The sequence below is a fragment of the Pezoporus flaviventris genome, unplaced genomic scaffold, assembly GCF_033815535.1.
Source record: "Pezoporus flaviventris isolate CSIRO_AGI_PZ_B2104156 unplaced genomic scaffold, CSIRO_AGI_Pfla_v1 ptg000066l, whole genome shotgun sequence".
Lineage (NCBI taxonomy): Eukaryota > Metazoa > Chordata > Aves > Psittaciformes > Psittacidae > Pezoporus > Pezoporus flaviventris.
In genome coordinates, this window is record NW_026892614.1 from 9,457,888 (window position 1) to 9,483,989 (window position 26,102).

General features: G+C 38.4%; 1 protein-coding gene across 5 annotated transcripts in view; it reads right to left on the reverse strand.

The window, feature by feature from the left end:
• Positions 1-1,483: 1,483 nt before the first annotated feature.
• CHRM3 (cholinergic receptor muscarinic 3) overlaps positions 1,484-26,102 on the reverse strand; it is a 273,296-nt gene continuing 248,677 nt past the window's right edge. For all 5 annotated transcript variants that reach the window (XM_061471189.1, XM_061471186.1, XM_061471188.1 and 2 more), the window contains one exon: positions 1,484-3,403. In XM_061471189.1, coding sequence (XP_061327173.1) covers positions 1,582-3,384 — 1,803 coding nt within the window. In that variant the 5' untranslated portion in view covers positions 3,385-3,403 and the 3' untranslated portion in view covers positions 1,484-1,581. The remainder of the gene's footprint in view (positions 3,404-26,102) is intronic.

Consider the following 26,102-nt stretch of genomic DNA (forward strand, 5'->3'; position numbering starts at 1 on the left):
TTCTTTATGAAAAATTGCCAGGTTACAAATTGGCAATATTAATGTTTTTCACAACACCAAATAACTGGCATTAAATGGACTTAGGTGCAGTTCTCCTGATGATTTTTAAAACAGGTTCTGGAAAAAACCCACTTTTTAGCAAGCATCCGTCTTGTGCAAAAATAAAGCATTTCTTTCACACAAATCTTCTGCATCTGAAGATCACCTGGGCAGACAGTGAGAGTGGGGGGGGCTCCACCAGCTTCAGATAGAAAATTACAACCTGAACTTTCACTGGAAGCCATACAGGTGCTGTGCACTGGATCTCAGCTGGCTCTGAAAACAGTGGTACATCCACACGGTGCAAGTCAGGACAAGGTGTTTCAGCATCCGTGCATGCTCTGACAGCAGCAAAGCCGCCCCACCAGAAAACAGCGGTCCTGCTACTGGCTGCACCCGCCTGGGTCCTGAGCGAGTCCCTTTGCGCACTAGCACTGTGCAACCCAGATGTGGGCTCCCACCATCCCACACCCCGTGAAGATAACTTCACATTCTGCCCTTAATGTAACCTTCAATTCCTTTCACCTTGTATCTTTTAAAGAGGTGTGATCACTTTGGGGAGAGATACTGGGCTCAAGATTAAGGTTTTACTGGGCAGGTGCCCCATTATGAAACTCTATAGACCATTAGGTTCCACAGGGCTCGGTTCTCTCCATTTGAAATGTGACACTATGTTTTGGTTTTAAAGATAAATTTGAATTTCAGGTAGCAAATTACATATATATTTATAATATGACTTTCTGGGGGGGGGGTGTGTGTGTTAATTTCAGTCATGTAATTGTGATGGGGAGCCCTGTAAAACCTAAACCAATAGATTACCTCTTTCCTGGTATGTGTGTATTTTAGAGGTGTGAATGTATGCTATACATACAAACACACTCACACACATATATATAACATGAGCTGCACACATAGATACTCGGCAATCAGGAATCAGGGGTACAATTAACAATACACCAGAAGTAGACAGGAAACTCTACCTGGACAACAAGAAGCAATTTTGCAACCTATACAGTGTCTGAAATAATTACATAATCCTATTTCGCTAGCTTGCTACATCTGTATGTGTCTTGAATTGTAAGTTGTTGGATTCCTTGGAAACAGAAGAGTTGGGCTAGCTAGATGTGCTTACCTGAGATCCCAGAGTTGACTATAATCAAAAAGCTGGGCAGATCGGTAATGGGTTTACAATTGTTATACAGCTTCTTGCAAATTTGTAGGAAAACTTTATTAAGTCTTTCATTCCTTAGTAAAAACGTTGAAGCTTGTTAGTTTTTGCTCAATGCATACTTGACTTTTAATATTAAACTGGATTTATTAAAAGGATACGTAGGCCTGGCAGCTGCTTTCACATCTTGATGCTTAAATGTTTAAATAAGCACCCTGGAACCGCCTTCACACCCCAACTCATCGTAGCCCATCCCATCCCTTCCCTTTTTATCCCGCCCCATTCCATCCTGTCCCATCCTGTCCCATCCTATCCCATCCTGTCCCATCCCATTCCCATTTCATTATTTTTTCAATTGCTTAAAAAATACTATTCTATGAAGCCTCCCTGGGGATCCGCTTATGAAAAATGACGGACTGCCTCTGCTGATACTGCTGTTTGCGTCGTTTCCGTTTGTCACACTGGCACAGCAGCAGCATCTTGAAAGTGTTTCTGAATGTTTTGTTACACAGTGCATAGCACATGGGGTTCACTGTACTATTGATGTAGCAAAGCCAGTACCCCAGGTTCCAGAAAGTTTTGGGGATACAGCTGCAAAATGTGTTCACCAGAACCATGATGTTATATGGGGTCCAGGTAATGATGAAGGCAAACAAAATGGCACTAAGTGTTTGTGCCGCTTTCTTTTCTTTGATAAGTGACATTCGTTTTCGCTTTGTGATCTGACTTCTGGTCTTCAAGGCAAACTTTTTTGCCAGGGTTGCTTCCTTGAAGGACAAGGGCAGGGCTGCAGATGCCTTGGTCACTGATGAGATGCCATCAGAAGCTGTGGTTGTCTCTGCTGACCCTGGCTGAATTGGAAGCTTAGAAAAGCTCTTCTGGAAATTCCCACCATCCTGAACACTTTTGGGAGGGTGCAATTTTTTAGGTTTCTTTTCCTTCAATTCGGTGTCAGATTTCTGCAGTTCATCCCCTGACTCATGCAAATCTTCTGAGGAGGGGAGTTTTGTAGAATTGAGGATGGCGCTGTGACCAGGAAGCTTCAGCACGATTGAATAGATGGCTCTGGTCTCTGCAGTGATGTCTTCTTCGTCAGAGGAGGCTGAATTTTCAAGGGAAGCAGCAGCATCATTGTTGTTCCAGCTGTCACTGCTGCTGTGATCTTGATCCCCCTGGTCTGTGTTGGGTTCCCAGCTTTTCATTGTGAGCCAGAAGTGGCAGCGCCCGTATTTCCTTCGGGTGGAGCGTTTCATGCTCTGTCGTTGCAGCTCATAGCTGCTGCAGCTGCGGGAGCTGCCTGTCTGGTGTACGAAGCGTGCTGCTTCCACTTCACTGCCTGAAGCCTGTAGCCCTGCTAACTCTTTGGTGCGTTTCTCGGTCTCCTTGTAGATCCTCCAATATAAAATACTCATAATGGTGACTGGCAAGTAAAAGGCAGCTATGGCAGTGCCAAAAGTGATGACAGGTTCACTGAGAAACTGTATGAAACACTCATCAGGAGGCACAGTCCTCTCCCCAACAAAATACTGCCAGAACAAGATGGCAGGGGCCCAAAGAACAAAAGAGACGATCCATGCTAAACCAATCATTACCCCAGCCCTTTTGGTTGTTCGTTTGGCTCTGTATGTAAGTGGCCTAGTGATGGAAAAATACCTGTCAAAACTGATGACAAGAAGATTCATGACAGAGGCATTACTGGCAACATAGTCAATAGAGAGCCAAAGATCACAGGCCAAGTTTCCCAAAGCCCAGTGGTCCATGATGATGTATGTGGTGAAAAGATTCATAGAAATAACACCGATGATCAGATCTGCACAGGCAAGACTCAATAAGAAGTAGTTGTTTACTGTTTTCAGTTGTTTGTTAACTTTAAATGCAACAATCACTAGGATGTTTCCTATGATGGTCACCAGTGCAAGGATCCCAGTGAGGAAAGCAATCAAAACGACTTGCCAGACTGTGTGTCCACCCAGAGGGTCTTTGCTTGTGGCATTTAAAGACACGTTTGCTGATTCCACAGTGGGGAGGGGAAAACTCTCTGTGGTCTGAGGGAAATCATAGCTGCCAATCAGTGATGCTGCTTCATCAAGAAGTCCTGGTCCATATGAATCTCTCTTCCAGAAGGAGCTTACATTTGAAAACAGGGGCAAAGCTGAACTGTTATTTTGCATGATCATTGTGGCTCTCTGACATAGTCTGCAGCAGGGAAAAAAACAAATGAAAATCAAGTGAACAGGTGAAGAAAGTAAATAGCTAACTGTCCTCACACTCACACATAAAGTACCTTTAGCACTTTGAAAGATGTCTTTAAAAGCCATGCTATTCGTGACACATTCCAAGTCAAATGTGTACATGACAGTACTCAGCTTACGGCTGTGGTTTATGTGAGCCCATTCTAGTAATCGCATACAATTTCCTTAAAAACATTCAATCACAGAAGAACCAAAATCCTAGAGAATATGAACCCACAGTAGTATTAAAATGCTCCCTAACTGTACCTCTTCATTAAAACACTCCCTGACAGATCTTCCCTGAACTCTACATCTCAACAGCTTACTATTCTGGAGCCTTTGCAAACTAAATGCCAGACATATGCAGCCACATATCCTCTCAAGTTTGTATCAGTGCTGGCCCCAGTGCTACCCTGGCACTAGCAAAACACTGCCCCAGCCTCTGCTGCCTCCACCAGCTGCTAATGACAAACAACAATAAATACTGTTCTGTCTTTCTTTAAAGATACAAGCCAGCATTGTTTCACTGTGTCAAGCTACTCTAGCCTGTGAGGCGGCAAAGATCTTTTCATTTCCATCTACCTGATAAAGGTACTAAAAGTTCTCATTAGTACTTTTGGCACATGCCAATATTCATTTCTCATGCACATTTTTATACTTGGATTTTGTACATCTAATGACTTCAAAATATCTTTGGGGCAACACATGTTAAAATTTCCTTTGAAAATATGGTCTCTAGATTCGGAAAAAAATACTTGGCAGATGTATGTCAAAGCAATCACTATACACACTAGGAAAAGAGGAAAAAACATGAAAGGGATTCATAATTAAGCTTCATAATTTTTTTCCCCAAGTATTATTAAAATTAAGACATGCTCAGAATAGGAATTTGCATTTCCCTTATTTCATTAACTTTGTGGTCAGCTGACTAGATTCATTGCAATAAATCAATTATAGCATCAAGAAACAAGAATTCTGATGAAGAAATCCATCACCAACAGTAAATATTGAACAAAATATACTGTCAAAGAGATATCTTTGTTTTCCAAGTATGAATCCTTCCAGAGTCAATATGTTATGGTATGAGGTAACAATGAGCACCACAACGCACTGGTGTTACACAAAACATTTACCCAAAACAGAAGGTTTTGATTCTTTAATTAATTTCTAAATCCAGTATTCCCTTGACCTGTACTTGGTTTTGCTAGCAAGCCGTAAAACACAACATGGTCTTAAATGGTGCAGTTTTTTTGACATATGCAATATACAAACCAACAATGCATTCCCTTAGCTCATGCACAATAGCTAACACAAGCCCCCCATATTTTGATATCTAGCATAAATGAGATATCAATTTTTCCCTTTATTAATAGGAAGACAAGGTTACAATGATACTGCCTTATTTTAATCTAATTCAATCCACTTTTAATTTGTTAATCACAGGATGCAAAAATAATAACAACATGACAATAACAACAATACATATTGCTGTGGGAAATCACACAGTTAAATTTAACTCTGTTCATCATTTAAAGATTGACAATCTGGAGCAACTCAAAAAATTTTGGAAAAAGACAATGGTAAGACTTTTATGAACTGCAAACTGACATGGATAACTGATTTTCTTAAAATCAAAGTAGGCTGAAACTAAACTTTGTCATTCCAAGTTTTCATTTCTTTGCAAGGTTCATATCATAGAATCATAGAATGGTTTGGGTTGGAAGGGCCCTTAAAGATCATCTAGTCCCAACCGCCTCTCATGGGCAAGGACACCTTCCACTGGACCAGGTTGCTCAGAGCTCCATCTAACCTGGCCTTGAAGACTGCCAGGGATGGGGCAGCCACAGCTTCTCTGGGAAGCCTGTGTGAGTGTCTCACTACACTCACAGTAAAGAATTTCTTCCTAATGTCTAAATCAACCCTCTTTCAGTTTAAAACCATTCCCCCTTGTCCTGTCACTCCATGCCCTTGTGAAAAGTCCCTCTCTGGATTTCTTGTGGGCCCCTTTAGGTATTGGAAGGATGACATAAGGTCTCCATGGAGATTTGCCGGGGTCATGTTGAGCTTCTCGTCAACCAGTGTGAAAGAAATGAGTAATTTAGAATGAAATTTGAGGCAAAAAGACATTCTGAAAATTTATCAAGCTGCTGCTCTAAAACGTTTTATTTTTTTTTGCATTTTAATTGATCCTTTCCCAAGAAAATCTAAATGAACTTTTCTGACACAATTTCACTATGTCCTTGCCATCTATTAGAAAAGCTGTGGAACAAAACAAATTTCTTTTTTTTCTTCCTCAAAGTAAAATACTTCTGACTATGAAGTTGGTGCACTTCAGGCCACCAAGCATACAGTACAGCAGCATGTCCTCACTGATCCTTGCCGTATTGTTTCAAAGAAGCCGAAGTTAAATCTGCACTGTGGGAGATAGACTTATCCTGCATAATTAAATGAAAGTCTGCAGAAAGTAATTTGCAAAAAGGCAAGCAGATGTCTGGATTGGAAGCTCTCTCGCCTGTTTTTCATTCACAACCCCTCAGGCACACTCATACCAGCTCATTCCCTCACCTTGACCAAAGACAACATTCATTTACATGTCTATAAAGTTGGAGATTCCACATATTCAAAAGTTAAAAATGAGGGCCCATGAAAATTTAAGGTACAAGAACATTCTCCTTTGGCAAAGACAGTAAAGCAGCATTCAAGTTTGGCTTGCCCTTTCCAATCATGGGTGAAACAAAGTTCAGCTGTGAGCAACCACCTACGCAAGTGCTGATGAAATTCTTACCAGGTGTTCATGGGACAGTGTGGTTACTCACAGTGGGTAAAAGATCTTTAACTCAAACATGATTGCTGGAAACCATCCTTCTTGCAATGTTTTACTTAGGAAGCAGGCATCTTTTCCAGAGCTGTCAGATGGGGTGAGGTCAAAACCAGAATAGTATGAGAGATTTGAAGTAATGATACTTGATAAATATATGCCAGAAATGATTATTATTATAGGGTCCAGACTTTCCATCACTGATCTTAAAGACAGAGAGCAGAGGATGAAAGCCAGAAAGCCTCCCCTCCACAGACATACACTTGTGAAACCTTGACAAGGTAACAGCCAACATAGTTAAGTATTGATTGAGAAGTCTGGCAGGTAAATTTATATGGTGATGACATCATTGTGCTGCTTTTTCATTAAAAAACAAGCTGGTTTCTTATAATACACAAGAAAGGACCAGGCAGAAGATACTGACAAAGGAAACAAAGCTTCCAGGACAGGGCATAGAATAAACCCCAATATAATTTAGAAGTGATGGTAGAAATAACACTATTACTAGGAAAAAAAAAAAAAATCGTTGACAGTTTGGGGGTATTTCCCATTTTTGTTGCATAACACAACCATAAAACAACCTATGCATTAGCCTTGGAGGTTCAAAACAACTACCACATACAAGATACAACTAATCTTGGAAAATTAATGTGGAAATGCTGCTCTATCACTAGGTCTGTAAAATGATTGTGAATTCTGTCTAATTGTAGACTTTGAAATTAAATTTAAATGTAAATTAACCAATAAATCCTTCAGAAAGGCCATGCTTCAAAAGACTCATTATGAGGAAGCCTGGGAAAGCCATACTTCAGCTGCAGTCTTTCAGATGCTGACCAGGTGGTGGAACAACACCTTTTCAGTTCTCCCATCCCTGGACTTCAAAGTAACTCCTCCAAGCCACTGCTTCAATGAAAACCTGCACAGACCTTAGCAGTCCAGTAACTGAGGAAGAGGAGAAATTGAGAGCTACCTGCTGTCCACTGCAATACTGCAAGCTGAAACTCAGCTTTTAAAACTCCTCAGGCATTAAAGGGACCCCATAACTCACACTGACTGGACTACTTGATAAAATGGACATGCTAGCAGGACGATCTTTTGTTATTCTGGCTCTTCTACAAGCTTCTGTAACTGCACTGCTTAATTCAATAAAAAATGTATTACCCATATGTTCATCTGCACAGAAAAAAACCTGTCACACCACCACTATCATAACATACCAGATCAGTGCAACTGGATTTTCTTCACTTCAGAAAGCCAAAGCAAGGTAAATTATCCATCATTTTCCAAAACTGCCACGCATTTTCTGCTTTCTCTCTAAGAAGTGCTACAGGAAAGAGAGAGTGGCCTGGGTTCAACAAAACAACAGCGTGATCCACAGGGCAGCTGGCCAGCACCTGCCTGGCAAGCCAAGCTCAGAGACAGAATGATGTGCCACCAAGCCGGAAAGCAGCCGCAAATATTATGGTAAAACAAACAGTGAGCACAGCGTGAGTGAGGCAAACAAACCAAACAGTGACATGATTATAGGTCTGTACACCAGGGCAAGAGCTCACAAACTGTTGGTACCATACACTACAGTACAATTTCAAGCCAGGGAGTAACAAAGGAAACTTTTTTTTAGCCCAAGAATATATAATACTTTACCTAAGATTACTGCTACGCTATTCACTGTGGGTTTTTTTGTTTTGGGTATTTTTGTTGTTGCTCTTGTTTTTGCTTAGTAAGAGCTTACAAAAGGTACAGGCCAGAGAACACCAGAGGCAATGTACACTTCCCAGCATTATTCAGGAAAAGGGTAGGCCTAGTACAGACAATGGTTGTACAAACTTTCACATACATCCTTCCCAAGGTACCTCTGCTCCCTGCCCCACTGGAGGGATGGAGATACTAAATATCCCACTAAGCCCCACTGGAGAGGATGGAGAAAGGAGCTACAGAAATGGTCACTAACTTCAATAACTGGGTGTAACACAGATTTAAAAGCCTGGATTTTTGGAATAGTCTAATTCATTGCACATTGCTGTAAATAGAAAGCAAAACAGACTAGACAGTTCTGTCACACATTTCCACCCCATTTAATTTCTCTCTGCTTATTTCATATTTCAGCAGTTCTGTGAATACTTCATATTTCAGTTTACTAAATTTTTGTTTTTCCTTAAACCTTCCTATTCACAAACACACACCCTTAATTTTTGTAGAGAAGTCTATTTTCTTGCTGTTCTTAAAGGGCCCCAAGATGCATTTTTTCGGGGAAGTCAGATGGCAGTCTCGGGGCTTGGCTATATGGGAGCTCATAACCAGCAAGCCTTTAAGATTGAAGGATTTCACATCTCATTTGATTGCACAGACAAGAAAATCGCTTACCTTATTTTCCATTTTCCTCTGCATTGCTTCTCTATCCACATTAGCCTAGACAGCAGAGAACTCCATGCAGTGAATTATAAAACTGTTTTCTAATGTAAAGAAACCAAGCCTTCAGAATGCTTGATGCCGTGTCCTAAACTAGCACATAAGGTTTTCTCCAAACCTTGTATTTGGTAAAATAAAAATACATATGAATTTTAAAGTTTCCCTGAAATTATTCCAAGGTTACATATGCCTATTTTTCAAACCACACAGAGGCTTTTTGTTTGTGTGTTTTTTTCTTTTTTTCAAAAAAAACCCAATAAAGTATTTTAAAAACTTATATTGGAAAAAAGAATACGCAAGTATTCACACTAGTATCCATGGTTTTACACTTCTTGTATAGCAGCTCACATCACTTGCAGCTAGTGTAGCATCATATAGGATTCCTAATGAATGTGTATGTGACAGCAGAAAGAGTATAATTATCAGTGAACAGGACCTCAGATTTTTCATGCCTTACCTATACTGATGATTAAAGATATTACACTCGATATAGTTTTGCATCTTTGTAGAATGAGAAGACAGAGCCATAGAAATTGATAACATTATGAAATTCCCGGGCCACTGTTGACTGTAGATACAAACAAGTAACTGATATACTCTTATACTTTCATATATATGTACATATACACATAAGAATATATACATAAAAATACAGTACATATAATGTGACAAAAGTATGTGTATATATTGCTGCAGATGAAAGCATATGTATATATATGCATATATATATACGCACACATATATATTTGCAGATATATATGCAAATGCTTTTGTCACATTATTCCAAATTTTGTTATAAGGAAAGACTCTCTTTCACTAATTAGCTATAGATTTGTTATAGATAAAGCTCAGTTTAACATCCCACTAACACTTCAATCCAAGCCCGTCCATTTTCCATGCATGAAGATGTTTTGCTTATGCTTGCTAAAATTAACTATATTTAATGACAGTGCTTTAAAATTGCTTTTGTGATTAAGGAATTAGATTTACTTATTATTTGTTAATTGTGTTGCTGCTGTTAGTGTGTGAGGACTAGCATGAGCAAACTAGGAATTGAGTTTCTTTAATCCTGTGTATTGTTTTCGTTACTTTGGTGAGCATTTAGAGAACCTAATGCACAGCACTAAGATACCTGATCTGTCTCTCTGTCTGCCCTGAAAGCAAGGGGAGACAGGGTGATGCTAACTCAAGTGTTCCTGCTGGGATGCGTAATGATGCCATGCTGGGAGCACCTGAAACTGAAATTTATTATCTAAAGCTGGGAAGAGCCTCTTTTATGCCTTAATTTGCCAATTAGCTTTTGCCAAAAATCTAACATCGCCTTCACTTGGACTGAGAGGTTTACACTTATACTGCCTAGCTGTACCTGCAGCATCCACTGCAGGCCTTGACTGCTTACACTGTGTTTGCTTTTACAATGTTTGCTCTTCCAAAAACTTTACTTCATGTAGCATGAACCCTCCACTGGGGGGTTTTATGTTATGATGGAAATGTAACTTTGAATACTAATGTGTTTTAATGGACAGTGATTTCAGTGGAAACATCTGCTTATTTACACAGCTATAAAAATAAAATTAAATACTGTGTTACCACTGGGACCAGAAAAGAAAATAAAATCTCAAACGTTGTATCTGTCCAAAAATCCAGATCTATATTTCTGATGCCTTGCACATAAGATTTAATTTGTTACAAGAACTGTATAATCCTCTTGCATAATTTTTCCAAATATGCCATGGATAACAAACATAAATTCCAGTCTGCGTAGTTAAAAGGACACTGATTTTAACAGATAACCACATTTAGTGAGTAAGTATTTCCATGCTATTTATTATTTACTTATTCTTTAGCTTCAGTGACCCAATACTTATTCACTCTATGACTTCTAGTTTCAAAATAATCTTATCTTGAAATCTTCTAAAATGATTCTAGGGAGATGCTTCAGAAAGGAGCTACCCGTCTCAGTTGTTATATTGCCTAAGGGCAGTGAAGGTATATCATCTGTAGCAGCAGCAGACTTGCCGAAGGAACGGTACTTTTTTCTTTCCCGGGCACATGCACTTAGTGGTTATTGTCTGAACAACTTATATAGAACAAAGTGAAACCTTCAAAAACCTGAGCTTGGATGTGTTTACAGTTTTCAAATGCTTGAAAACCAGAGCAAATCAGGTCTTGCTTAATTCAGATTACAATAAATACTGACTATTAGCTCAAACAGTTAAATCTGCACGGGGCATTATAAAGAGAAGAAATTATTTAAATTCTGGGTAGTTTCTCTTTCAGAGAGCTTTATACGAATTACATCCCATTGGTCTAATTGATATTGGAGGAAATAGACATGCTGTCAGAAATGTAGTCAGAATTACAAACAAATACAGAGAGTTTTATTCACTTTGACCAATGACTTTGCAGGTACCTAGGGACAGGAAGGCTTGGCTGAAGGCTCGGTTACTATGTTGAATTTAAATATGATACTAAATTGAGATGACAGAAGAATACCAGCCATTTATTATCTTATTTATGCATGAAGGGTGCATTTTTTTCCTTTGTTTAAAAAGCTATCCATCTTAGAGACTTCATTTGAATATTTTTTACATATATATTTTCTATATATACACTTTTTTACATGGTAGTATTTAATACTTTGCCATTTATTATGATACTGAATCAAAGTCATGATCTATTGTTTCACATGGCACAAATGCCACAGATAATCCTCCAAATGAAGTATTTAAAGATCATATTAAAATATTGATTATGTGAAATAAAGTAGTTGGAATTCTTACACTTAATTATATTGTCTTCCAAGATATTGATAGATGCTAGAATACCTTGAATAGACATGGAAAAACAGATAGAAAAAAAATCAAGCCTTCCAAGTTAGTTTCTCCTCTTTTACTAAAATGTATCATTCTCTAAAAAAATTAAAATTGTTTGAGCAAATTAAGAAGTCATTATCACTGCTAGATAAACGAGTAAATTTACTGGATTTGCAGTCTAGTCCTCCTTTTAGTAATCCTTGAGTGAATTTAAAATCCATATTTAATATGAATATTAGCCTTCAAGAACCTTTGAAGGGAACAGCAGCCCTCATTTCCAGACCTCTTTACTATATTTTATGAAAATGCATTAAAACAAAGTAAACAATAGTTTATGCTCTAAAAATAAATACATTTTTGCTTTTACCGTTTGCTCCCTGACACAATATTCCACCAGGGAAAACCAGGAAACACTAGAGATATTTTTCAAGTATCGAAGAAGACAGAAAGCCTGGATACCGAGCTTTACAGAAGCTCACCTGACACTTGACACACTCTTCTCAATTTCATTTCTCTGCAAGAAGAAAATGAAATGACAAGATGCCATCAAGCCTTGAAAGCAGAAAATTGAAAAGACTTTTTTTCTGGAAGTCCTTTTCATTCAGGGAAAATAAGCAGCCCAAACGAAAAAAAAAACACCCACCCCAAAACAAACAAACAGACAAACAAACAAAAAAGCAAACCAAAAATTCAACAAGAAAACCACCACCACCACGAAAAAAAAACGAAACCAAAAAACCCAACCCCAAACCAAATAAAAAACCCCAAACACACCAAGTGCCCCCCCCCCCCCAAAAGCCAGAAAACCAAACCAAACCAAGTCCAAAAAAAACCCAAAACAAAAAATCCCAAACAAACCATAAATAAACCTCAAACCACAGTTTTGATTTTCTGCCTTTTCAAAAAACTACTGTTTTTTGTTTTTTTCTCCTTTGGAAAGTAATTTCATTTTCTGCCAACTTCAAGCTGAATCTCAGATTTCTTGACAAATGCTGATGAAAGTAGATGAGCTCTGCTTTGTTATTTACTTAGAGAAAATATTAAAACATGTTTCTGTTTTCCTCAAGGTCTGGCTAAGGGCTCTCAAAGCCTCCTGGGCAGTTGTCATGTTCACCTGGTGTCAGGTCCGGTCATATGGAAGATCTCTAACATACATCATTTAACTGTGCTAAATAGAAAGCATTTAAAGTTCTCTTGAGTCTGAGAGAATCCTAAAAGGTTCTAAATTGTACTATTGCTGATCACTACATTTTCTACTGTAACTACGGCATTGCATGCAGGTGCCAAAAATGCAGATCACTTACTATAGCTTTTGTTGATGATGGATAGTTTGGCAGTTTTACATAAGATGCAATAAAGTGACTGAAACAATGTTAGGAAACACCCTATTAAGGGAAATTTATTGTTATTGGCTTTGGTGATTGAAATATTATTACTATCTACTGCAGCAAACCCAACACTCCCACACTGGACAGATGGTTTACTTGAAAATCGGAAATGAAATAAAAAATCTTGTTGAGAGGTTTCAGCCAGAGGAGAAGAAAAATGCTAATAAATAGCTATTAGCTAATGAAATCTACATGGCTATTTGGACACTGAAGCATTTATATGGAAAAGGAAATTTTATGAGAGAAACTTTATGTCAGAATGTTTTGTTTTCAATCACACTACTTATTATTTTTTCTAAAGAAGGCTTTAAATAATGCATTTGTAACAATGTTTTAAAGCCTTTTAGTTTGCATCCAAATGAAAATTGGCATAGTTGGTCAGAAAAAAACATTTTCAGTTTATTTTTTTTATTTAATTGTATTACAGAATGGAAATTCCTAACCTCTGAGATTTGTGGATATCCCTTCATGATGACAATTTGATAGAAGCATACAGGCATATGAAATGTGCTACTAATTTATCTGTACCAGGGAGGTGGAGAGCTCTGTGTGTACCCTGTTAATAAATTATATTTCTTTAATACAATCGTAAGCAAACTGCTGTGATACAGTTGAAAGGAAATATTATTTAATGTAATGGAAAGCCTTGGTAAATAATCAGACAAAAAGGAAATATGCTTTGTTTCAACATTGTGCTGGAAATATTTGTATAAGTATTTGCTCCATTATTCACCAGTATATTTTAAATGAATCTTTCCATTTGGTTAAAAGTGCAGTTTAATACCCACTAGGTGGCACAACAGGTATTCAGAAGCAGAAGCCTGGACTTGCAACAAAATCTTAACTAGCCTCATAAAGCCTGTGTCTTATACATGGAAATTAACCAAATTATATCTATTCCTTGATAGCAACAGCAGCTAAAAGAAATGCATGTCATCCATATATTGGTCTGAATCAAACTAGTGGCCAAATTATTGAAAACGAGTTTGAGCTGTAGCCTTACTTTTTTTTCCTAGAACAGATATATCTGAAAGTCCTGGTGGAATTCGGTAGCTTAACCAAAAAGGCCCATTCTAAACTCTGACCCCCTGCACTTCCTGTTGCCAGGAATTTGTAAAGTGTCTGGGAAATCCATGGTAGCAGGCATGTGGATTTTAATGCTTGCAAGCAGTCGTTCTTTACTCAAATACAGCCAAGTAATAATATCATTCTCCAATGTTATATTTTAGAGTTTGTTTGCAGAGTCGGTAGGATATTTTTATTGTTTGCTTTCTTGAGTTACAAAGCAAGATAAATAGAGACCTGTCCAATGAAAACAGTCCTGACAGAGGGGAAGGAGGTGCTAATGAATAATTTAATTTGAGTTATTCTATATAAATGCCTGTTGGTAACCCTCATGACAGGGTCCTCTGCCTACCAGTATCTCATTAGATTGCTATGTATTTGTTTGATGGAATATTTGCTTTTTCTGCCTACTTGAAATATATTCCAAGAGTCCGAAGTTTTTTAATTACAGTCTTACAGAATACACATTCCCAAAGCAGTGATTTTATTTGGTGTGCAGAACGAAGGTATGTAGTAAAGGAGGCACGAGACTGAAGAGGAAAAAGGAAGGGCTCACAGCTGGGTAAGTTAAGTGTTGAACTCAAGTGTATTCCTGTCATAGACTTTCCACACACTACAGGAAGAGTGACCTACGCAGATCTTTAAAATAGTATCACCTTACCTTGAGAGGATACTGTGAAGCTGAATTTAGTAATTCACAGGCATTCCTCAACTTCTGTATATGCGGTTTTGCAAAATGAATGACCTTGAACTGTATCTTTGCAGGTTTTTGTCTGCATGCTTCTAAAATCTTAAGATCATTCCATCAACAAAAAAAAAAGACCATTTTAAAATTCAGCAACTATATATTCACATCCTACACTAAGGGTTTTCTACTGTCTGGCTAGCACAGTCATGGTACTCTGCACTCCCTCTTTGTTGCTGTTTCTTGGGGATTCATTCATTCTGACATGGTAAATAGAAAGATAGGGAGATATAATTACAATAGCTGTAAAGGTTGCTATCTAAGTAACAGGATTTTGCTTCTAAAATAAGAAGGTAAGTGGGCTCATGATTGTTTGCATTTGTTCTTTCAAGCCTATAAAACCTGCATTTTGCAAACCCATTACAGTCTAGTATAATCAACAAAAGACTTAAAATCAGGAGTCCTAGCTGAATTAGAGGGAATATATTTCTCTGTCATTGGTGGGGTTGCTGAAATGGCAAGTAGCATATGCTGCTTCCAAAAAGTAAGTAGAAAGCTAGAAGAGAATCTGCACCTAGAAAAAAATAACTCATGTCCTGAAAGGTCAGAGGAATGTTAATGCTTGAACTAAGAATAGGGAAGCATGCTGCATGTGGTTTCACTGAGTTCCACTGCCCCCCAAAAGAAGTGTTAATGCTTCATTAAATAGTATTTCCTTCCATTCATCTGCCTTTATTTTCCAGCTGCCCTACTTTCATGCTTTGGTTTGGCAGTGAGCTGTACTTCCAGGTTGCTGTGGGTCTATCTGACTAATCATTATTTAGGATCAGAAAAGAATTCCCTATTTGGTTTCCATTCAGGAAGGTATTTTGTTGTTTTTTTTTAACCTTTCTTGGCAGTCTTATAGTGCTACATGTAGGTAAAAGCTCCTAGGACTGAGAAGTCTTAATAGGTAAGTATCTGTAGCAACCTGCGGACAGACTCCAGATGAAGTAAATGGTTTTTGCATTTCTGCTGGTGGACATCAGAGTGAAGGACAAATGGAAACCTCAGCTGCTGCATACGGTACCCTACCCTCCCATTTCTCTCAGGATGAAAAGTTTACTGTAGAAGGGCCAGTGAAGGCTCTGCTTCTTGTTCACCTTCATGACCTGAGCAACAGCTCCTGGAGATGTTTGAAATTCAGTATTCCCAGTCTGTGGGACTTGTGAGCTGGTTCCCTGTGTTCAGAGAGAAACTTGTATTGTAGTGTCACTGTGTTCTTCTAAAACACCTGTCCTGTGGGCCAGGGATGTTCTTTGGAGGGGAAGAGGTGCACCCACAGCTGGGGTACCAAGGGAAAAGCAAACAATCAGCATATACTCTATGTGCTTGTGAATGCTCATGTTGAAAGCTCCTGGACCCTGCATGAAATATCACTGTACAAACAACAGCAATCTAAATATAAAGATAAAAGGAACATGGATTATAAAATACTGAGGAAGGAATGATAGAAGGTAAAACAACTGAATAGGTAAAGCATGGTAAAAAGATTAGTAAGATGCAATCTGATAACTCCTTTTGGGAACCTGAAGTCATCATGGAAAGCACAGAGGGCATGCAGGCAATCATTCCTTTTGGGATTCTTGTATCGCAAAGTAGCAACAAAATCGCTTTAAATAAAAAGAAATTTCCATTAGTTGGAGCAACAATTCTCTGTCATCAGTTCCCTTTCTTCCTATGGTAGCCCTCATGGCTTACTCTGTGAGGAAGTGAGGCTATTACAACCACAGTTATAGCTAGGAGTCCAGGTATAATGGAGTCAAGATGTGAAGAACAGTGGGGGCTTCAGAAAATTAGCATGTTCAGTGAAGAATTGTTAAAAAAAACCCAAGAAAAATAATTGTTTGAGACCTGCTGGAAAAAAAGCCTCCATCCTAAAGAATCTAGATTTTCGTTTGTCACAGCAGAAACACCAATTTGAACAGTAAGAAAGGAAGGACAAGTGTTCTATTAATAATATCTGTTAATAAGAATTTTACAGAGCAAAGAAAAGTGTCCTGAATTGTTCTGGAATATTTTATAAGCAAATCAATGTCTTATTTCTTATAAGTGGGACACTGAAAGCGCCATTGACGACCCTAGTGAAGAGAAGGACGAAGCCACATTGCCTCCCTGACTGCCAGGAAACCAACACCTTGTGTTAAATAAGTACATTAACAAAAAAAAAAAAAAAAAAAATCCCTCACCCAGTTACTCCAGATTTACACCGTTTTGGCTGAGACTGAGATCTGATCACAGATGTTTAGTACAGCAGCATGAAGAACAGAGCTAAAAGGAGAATCATGTTTCCAAAGAGATGAGGTGTTATGGAGGAGCCAGTGATTCAGCACAGTGAGCTGAGGCCAGGTAATGGCAGATAAGCATGTGAGCTTCTGAGTCAAGTCCTTCTTCCTGGCACTCCAGATGCTGCAGAGCAAGTGTCTGAGCAAGTCCACCATGCTTGCTCCTGAAACAGTCATTGCACAGGACCTCTCTGATTTAGTACTGTTTTATGAGAGAAAGGAGGTGGAGAAAACCCAATCTCAGTAAAGCAGCGAGACATTAAAAATGACAGTTGAGAAAAGAAAAACAACTTGTTCCCAGGCCTATCCTCACATCAATGAGTTGCTGTAGCAAAAGAAAGGCACAGATAAGCAGTGGCCCATCTGATACACTGATCCCTGTGGTGATACCAGCAGGCAGCTAACAGATCCAGTCTGGTGCCAGCTGCGCTGGGAGCCCCAGCGGCTCCTTGCTGCTTGGGAGGCAGCAGTCACTGAGGGTATGGCATCTGAATAAACCCACGGGCACAATGGAAATAGATTTATCTGTATGGACATGATGTACAGGGGGTGAGGGCACGTGGAAGGAAACTTCAGCTGGCTCCTCAAGTGGCTCTGTGCAGAAACAGAAGAGACTGGAGTCCACATCCTGACTGGCTTAAGTGACATTCATATTTCAGTGATAACTAATAATTTTCACGGGTCAGTCCAGAAGTGATGTGCAAGGCGTATAACCATGTTATTATGAAAGTGAACATGTGAATATTATGTTAACATTTGAAAAACCTTGGTCTTCAGCAAGTCAAACACTGTTGCACTGTATGATTATTGCCAGCAATAGCCAGGCAAGACTGAACAGTGTAGGAATGTGCCTGAGCTGCTGTATTTATGCGCAGTGTTTCTAGCAAAGTGGGATTTTTTTGTCATGTTTGTAGCTACAAGGATCCTGCAGCCTCAGTTCTGTGCACTTCAATGTATTGTTCTTGGACATACAAACAAACAAAATAGAACCACTGTTCCCTGCTTTGCTTACCTCAGTAGTGCAGCAAAACTCAGTGTTGCTTAACACAAAAACTTCTATGCCATGAATCGCTCATGATGCTACAGGTGGTGAGAGATGAGAAATATCGCATCAGCGGTCAGGTAAAACAACAGGTTTCCCTAGTCTCTCAGGAAGGAAGCAGATTTTAGCATTTTTGGTTTTGGTCCAAGAACCTGATATTCCTTTTAAAAACGTTAAAGAGACTTTTGAGGACATAGAAGATGCTCAAGTTCCACCAAAAAACCACAACAGTATAAACTGAGTGTCCACCCTGTCTCTGCCCTAAAGGCTTCCCTTCTCTTGAACATTTAACTCTGGCCTGGTCTACATTAGCTCAGAACCATGTATGGGTACCTCCAGTACTGACAATCTCTATCATATCAGGTTGGAAACACCACCAGGGTTAAAACCTATGGTGCCTCAGCCCAGGTATAATAGAATCTGAGGGTGCTTTTATTATTTACTTTGTGTTGACACCACTGAGTATGAAGGATTTAGTTGAACTGCTCTGCCATCAATATAGCACACAGCAGGATTTTCTAGATTTTTTTTTTCTGTATTGTAAATTTATCATCAAAATGGTGCTGGATTTCCCTCCCATTCTCAATACTGTGTGCCAAAAATACATTTTCTAACTGATGCTTAATGAAAATGAAAGCATTGGGGTACTTCTCCATCACTGAAAAGTGCTCGCTGACCTTGAATACACATTTAGCATCCAGTGTCTGTAGCATTTTTTAAAATCCTACCCTTAATCAGCAAATGTGGCCTGATTTCAGACATTCAGATTATCTGCATTTCTACTGAAGTTAGTGATAAATTATGAATTCATATAGGAATATAGGAATTCCAAGATCTTGTAGGAAGTAATACTAACATGATTATTAACAATGATATTAATTGTTGCCAGAGAACTGGTCATACTTTCAAGAGGTAAAATGTATCCATGAGGGACAGTTCTAAATCACAGTCATTCTGTTATGTATTAATATTTACCATAGATTTTGAAAAGGAGAATAGTGCTTAAATCTCACTGTAATCTGTTTTGATCTGAGCTCACTTTTCCAAGTGTCTGTTTCCCTATCAATACCTCTTGTTAATCTCTATTGCTGTTTCATGGCATTTCCAGCTGAAAATGTATCTATACAGTCAGTATTCTCTAAGCTCCAGTTTATCAGTGAATACAAATAAGCTGTGACTCTTTAGGATTCATGTAAACCTGTCAATATTCCCATGCTGGCTGTGCTTTCAACTGCAAGAGAAACATTACATGTCTGCAGCTGCAGCATATTAAAACTCAAAAATGAGGGTTTTGATGGCACTTGCACACTTTTGCCCTTTCATCTTCCTCTGTCACTCATTTACTCACAGGAGGAAGTGACTTCCTGCCAAGGTTGAGGTAAATTGCGTCAGACAAGGGCATCCTCCTCTCCTCCCCTCCTCCCCCCTGAATTCATAAGTGTACCACAGGAAACAATTTCTGAGATGCAAAGTGTCAGCAGAAATAAAAGTTTGTATTGTTTCACTCCCATGACCTTATTTAAGAAGGCATAATAAACTGCACAACTTTTTGCTATTACACATAATTATAGGACCTAGATGAATCAATGTTTCACTTGAGCCTCTGTACTCATCAATACTTCTTTCTCCTTTCATAAAAAAAAGAGGAAGTAGAAATAAGAATGTGTGTTCTACTAGCAATAATGTGAGAGTTGGGAAATAATAAGTGCTGATGTAATTGGAAATATAGTGCTTAATTCCAGTGCTGCAAGATTTCACACTGAGTTTATTTCAACACAATTTGTTTGAAATTTCAATTTCTTTTCTTTTTTTTTTCCCATTTGAGTAATTTAGCACATTTGCAAAGCTCCTTACCCCTCTTAATTTGCAATGGAAAAAAAAAAAGAAAAAGAAAAAGATTACACCAAGCCTTAGTATTACTTAAGACTGCAAAAATTAGCCATTAGAGGAAGACAAACTGAAGACACAAATATGCATACAGGTTTTCTGGCATGGGCAAAGAGAAGGCCAGCTGGAAATGGGGGGGACATGTAACCCCTAATGGAAGAAGGAAGAAAGAGAGAAGACATGTAAAGTTCCAACCATAGTACAAGAAAGTTTCAGGGAATGTGGGATGTGTGTTCCAGGATGCTTACGGTCAGAGATTCAGGCACTTTGTGTCTTACACAGTGCACAAAATCTCTACAGCCAGTAACATGTTTGCAGGCCCTTGTTACCCCAAGGAGATGAAAGGCTGGGCTTCCACCCTCTGCATGTGCCAAACGCCCCCCGCCCCCCCCCCCCCCCCCCCCAAGTACGAGATATCAGTGCAGCAGGATCTCAGCTATACTGTCTGAACTCCAAGTTCCCAAGTGCTAGCTTCACTGTGCTTTCAGTTGGCTGCAGTTTATCCAGGTGCTGGGTCTGGGTGCTGTGCAGCAAATACCACAGATTTCCCAGTAACAGCCCTCAAAATTACAGCAGGTTAGAATTCACTTGAGGCTATCAGTGGTATTTGCTAGGTTTTTTCACTTATTCTTTGAAACTTCTGGGCAGAAATCAAGCCAACCAGAACAGGACATCAAACCTGGAAGCCATGAATCTGAGTAAACAAATCTCAGCTGACTGCACTTTGAGTGCCTTACTCTAGTCAGAAACAGGGAGCAGCAGCCACTATCTAAAGACACAGGTGAAGAGAAAATTCGCACTGCTAACACAACACATTATGGGATAACTGTACATGCACAGAGGGCAGGATTCTGGGATGCCTCGTTTTGTTACTAACTGGAGTATGAATCTATGAGCCTTTCCCTTTACTGTCCTTTCCCTTTACTACATAGTATTCATTTTCCTGGCTGCATCAAGTACTTGATCATTTCCCATAGCTGTTTTTCCAAAAAAACCTACAACAATATTAAATAGGAATGTCTTACGGTAAACCTAGGGAAGCTACAAAAATAATTTCTTCATTAGAAGGTTTCTTCAAGGCAGATTTTCCTATTAAGTAATTTTCACCGACCACTTAACTTTAAATGATGGAAGTGAAAAGCAAATTGAGATTAGACTTAATTGTCTAGTAGGTTCTTATTAGAAGTGGACAGTAACCAGGTTCTTTCTTTAGGAATTGGGAAGTTATCTTTTCTCTTCTAACATGTAAAGGAATTTTCAGATAATTCAGCCAACCATTTTGGTTCCCTTGGACTTGTAAAAAGCAGTTCCTAAGTCAACATTTTCCAATAAAAAGACCCATTCAAACTCCTTCCCCTGTCTATACTCCACACATACACACACATACACACGCAGATGCAATGCTGCATGGTTAGAATAGTCAATAGGCTACAGTGGGCTGTGCTCCTCACAGGAGTCACTGATGTATCATTCTGCAAGTCACTTTAATCCCTCATTTTTACAAATGGTTATAAAATCCATTTACCATGTTGTCCAAGTCCCAGCTGAATAACTCTGTAAAGAGATATTCATGCCTTTGGAAGAAAACTCCTTAAAGCTAATAAGAAATAGCTAATAGCTATTTAATTTGACCTTTTCCTTAAAGACAGGTAAATATCAAACCTTAGTTTGCATGTCTAGATGAAATTTGAGAAATCCAAGTGGAATAGTGATACTTTCACAGCTCATGATTTGAGAAATCCGAGTAGCTACTTTCACAGCTCTCGAGGAATGCTATTTCACCTGATTAGTGCAGCCACTCAACAGGATCTCAGTTCTCCCTTTGCTCATGCTCAGTAGCCTAAACTTGAATAATGCAAGTAAACTTAGCAGAGAAATTCAGATCATTCAGCTGTGAAATGTTGCCTTCAGCTGGATTAATACGTTGGTACTTAGGCTGAGTTCATGGGAGTTTGCAGATCTCTGTTTATATGTCTGCTGTTAAAGCGTGTTGCATGGGAGACTCCCACTGGCTCCAAGTGTAGACAGTCCCACGTGTTCAGAGGCTTCTTGGGCTGACTCTTCTGTCCTCACTAGGCTTATCTTAGACAAACAGAGTTCTTCATTCTCGGCTGCTAAGCACTGTCATGCTCGTAATAGATTTGGATTTAGCCTTTTAAATAACAAACAAACTTGTTTTCTTTTTAACATTTTTCTTCTTTTTGCCATAAGTTCTTCATCTGGTCTCTTCTAAATATACACAAGCTTTTGCAGGTTCCTTATATCTGTTTTAGTACAACTTTTCTGCAAATTTGTATTTACCTTTCATTTTTCTTTCAGCTCATTTACATCCATGCAAAACAGGAATAAACCCCTACTATTCTTATTTGTGATTTATTCTAACAACTCATGGATGCAAATAAGTTCATAAAGTGTAAAGTAGCAAAAAAGGATTATTTTTCAATTTTATTTTTTATTTAAATGATATGAAAACTGGCTCACAGTAAATGAAGGACAGCAAGTATGTCTTCATTCAAAATGCACTCCACAGGAAACAATAATTTCCAAATATGCTTTCCTATACAGAAGTGTTTGTATCCCTACAAGTTTAGAACTGTATCTTACAGAATGAATTCTGAAAAACGTATTAATAAACTGCATCAAAACTGCCTGAAACATATAATATACCAAAACTGTTTGTTGCATTTTCCACATTTGAAATACGCAGGAGGAAAATAATGATCTGTGAGCTTGTTATTTTCTATATGCTTGGGTGATATTTGACCTTTTGTGCAAGCCAAGAGCTGAGTGAATGTGGGATATACATAACAAGTTTCATTTTTCTATTTTTTCCTTAAAAGAAAGGGTAGCATATACCCACCAGCTTTATTGTTTGGCAGTTGGAGAATGATGAGGACAGCCAGTCATGTTGCAAATCACCACTGGACAAATAGAGATGCTTAATCTTGAACTATGTGTAGATGACAGTCTGAGTGCAGGAAACCAGCTGGACCACTGGGAAACATTTAACTCCTTCGTACTCTGAAGCCCAACCCCACAAATACCCTCTATGCTAGCCTGTGGGCTCAGGTAGCTGTATCCTCACTGCCATTCATACAACCTCTGTGGGTCAGCAGGATCATGCTGAGTCTGTCAAACTTATAATTTCATTATTATTTTTTACAGAATGTATAAATCATTTGCAAGCAGAAGTTTGCACGGAGGTCTGTTAGACAGCTACACCATACATAAATGTATATATATATATATATATATATATAAACAAAGCAGAGGTTGACTTTGGTTTCTTGCCCAGACCTGCTGCTCTAAAGTTATTTCAAGTGTTGCTAAAAATTAAATACTGGTGTATTGCTCGACAGTTTTTCCCCATGTTTTTGACTACATGCAGGATTCCCACATATTTTTTCCTGCTCCGGCAGGGGGATTGGACTAGATGATCTTTCGAGGTCCCTTCCAATCTCTAACATACTGTGATACTGTGATACTGTGATATTTTTATATCTGCAGTCATGTTTAATAGGCCTGTTCCAAAATTTTTATACGTCCTCCTTCAGCAACAGTTTTAGAAAATTAATACTGACAACTGATCTGCTGAATTTTATTCAAATTATCAAACAATATTATGTATTGCTGTAGGTTGGCTAAGAATCAGGTTTCACTTGAGATCAAACCAAATGACATCAAAGCAAACTGAACAAAATCAAATCACTGTCCAAATCAGAGCTGTGGTGACAAAACCATAAAACCTATAAAAATTTAAGGGGCGAACACTATGTTTATGAAGAGAACTGTCTGATGGAAACAGGAGTGTGGCTTAGATGTGACCCTCATATTTGTGATCCTAATTAAAATATGGTCTTCATTCAGAAAAGCATCAAAGTACTCATGCTCTTAAATCCTGTTAAATTTGCTACAGATTTAATGTGCCTAAATATGCTATGATTGTGGAGAGTATGTTTCCTGTAGTTGTCACACACAGAGTCATGACTGAAAAGCCTGAAAAATAAAGCAACCTGTATGTTATGCAATTGTAGTTATAGGACAAGAGGTAATGGGTTTAAACTTACACAGGGCAAGTACAGGTTAGATATAAGGAAGAAGTTCTTTACTATGAGGGTGATGAGGCACTGGAAAAGGTTGTCCAAAGAAGTGGTAAATGCTCCATCCCTCGCAGTGTTCAAGGCCAGGCTGGACAGAGCCTTGGGCAACCTCATCTAGTGTGAGGTGTCCCAGCGGGGGGTTGGAACTAGATGATCCTAGGGTCCTTTCCAACCAAAACCATTCTATGATTCTATAATTTTAAAACTAAGCAAAAGTTAATTGGATTGACATGTTTTTACACAGGTGCTTTTAAGATTCCAAGAAAATAAATTCTGCTGATAGCTGGTTTACTGTTGACATCCAGTAGAGCGTGTTTAAAACATTGTGCTTTATAAAATATTGGAAATTTATTATATAAAGCTCCCAACAACAGGGTGTAACATATTCACTGTTTCAATACCTACTAATATTTGGACTTTTTATCTAACTACAGAAACACTCTACCCCATGCACCTGAAAGGTAAAAAAAACCCCAGTGAAATAATGACACCCATCATTCATAACCTATTTCCCCATCCTATGGTACAACTGATCATAATCTCATTCAATAGATTTCTTTTTTCTTTTTTTTTTTTTTTCCGTTTCTTAACCTCTCCTGTATTTTATTAAGGACTGGAAGCAAATACTAGAGAAAAAGGTAATTATTGAAAAAATAATTGAAAAAGCTACTTCTTTCTGCTGAGGACCAAACTGTGACCTTTTGTAGCCCGGACAACAGATACGGTGTGTGGATCACTTTGCCCTTTCAACACTGGCCTCTGGGAATGGCCAAACAACATGTACATGCTAAGGAGCCTCTCATATGTGCCACATCCTTTTCTGACTGTATGATGTCAGTTTGCTCAAAACAGCAATGGAAGGGAATCTCCTGAACCAAATACAGCTGCTTCATACACAACCACTGCCTGAATCCTGGTGGAGGTCCTTTAATCTCCTGAGCCGTTGCATGGTTGCAGGATGACAAGATATACTGAACAGTTAATTCAACACGTCATACCAAGTCAGCGATCTCTTTCTCAAATATCACAAAAAAACCTCTCCCTCATAATTTCAGTAGCTTATCTGCAAGGCATTGGTTGCACATCTCCAACGTAATTTGATGACTCTGATGAAATAAATCCCTTGAATTTATAGGAAGTCCAGCTGCTTCCAGACCTCAGCATGGAAAATGTTTTCTCTCTGACTTTCATTATTACCTATTTCTACTGGAGCTTTTCTGCATCTACAATCTGATTTAAATATAAATTTTGTGATAGATGGCAGAGCTTCAAAATGGTGCTGTATGAACTACAGAAAATAATCCTGGCTACATCTAAAGACAGTTGTAATTTTCTTAGCTCAGTGAAAATAGATTTGGTTTCCAGGTATCCCTGAGGCCATAATTAATGACTGTCTTCAGGCAAAGGGAGGGTAAAATGCACCTGGACTTCTAAAACTGCAGTTTGATAAACAACTTTCCACTTGCAATTTTTTTCCCCAGTATTCTTCATGAGACTTATCAGTGTAAAAATGGTATAGAACCACAGCTTTGAGCAGAGAAATCTTTGAAGATGACTCATTTGGTAGAATGGTTGGAGCAGCTCATGACAGATGATGGGTAAAACTGGCCATGTGAAAAAAAACACCTTTTTTTTTTTTTTTTCCAGAGGAATTTACTTTCTTGGGCTGGAAAAAAAAAGCCAATAGTTGAAATTCAGATTTATTTCTTTTTAATTTGGAATCCAAGCAGGTTTTCATTTTGACTGTGTAGAAAAATTATTTCACTGTCCAAATATTTTACTTTGGTAATGTCACAAAGTGTTTTAAATATTTAAAATTAAAAAATATCAGTAGTAAATTAATTAGTAGTCTGCGTTATGCATTTAGACCCTTTCACATCTAAAATTTCATTAGAATTGCTGTATTTCAGAATAAGTCTTCCATTTCTTGAAAAACGCTTTAGCAATGGAAATTACTGTATCTGAAGCTATATGGCCAGCTCTATCTCTAAGGCTTACAGATGTGAAATTATCTGTTACTCTGCTAATGTGCAAACACAGTCTCACTAGAAATGTTCAGAGTTTTTCTGAGTCTCCTTTTTAAAAGTCTCTGTATCAAGCATCAGACATTTTATCATCAAACACTACTGC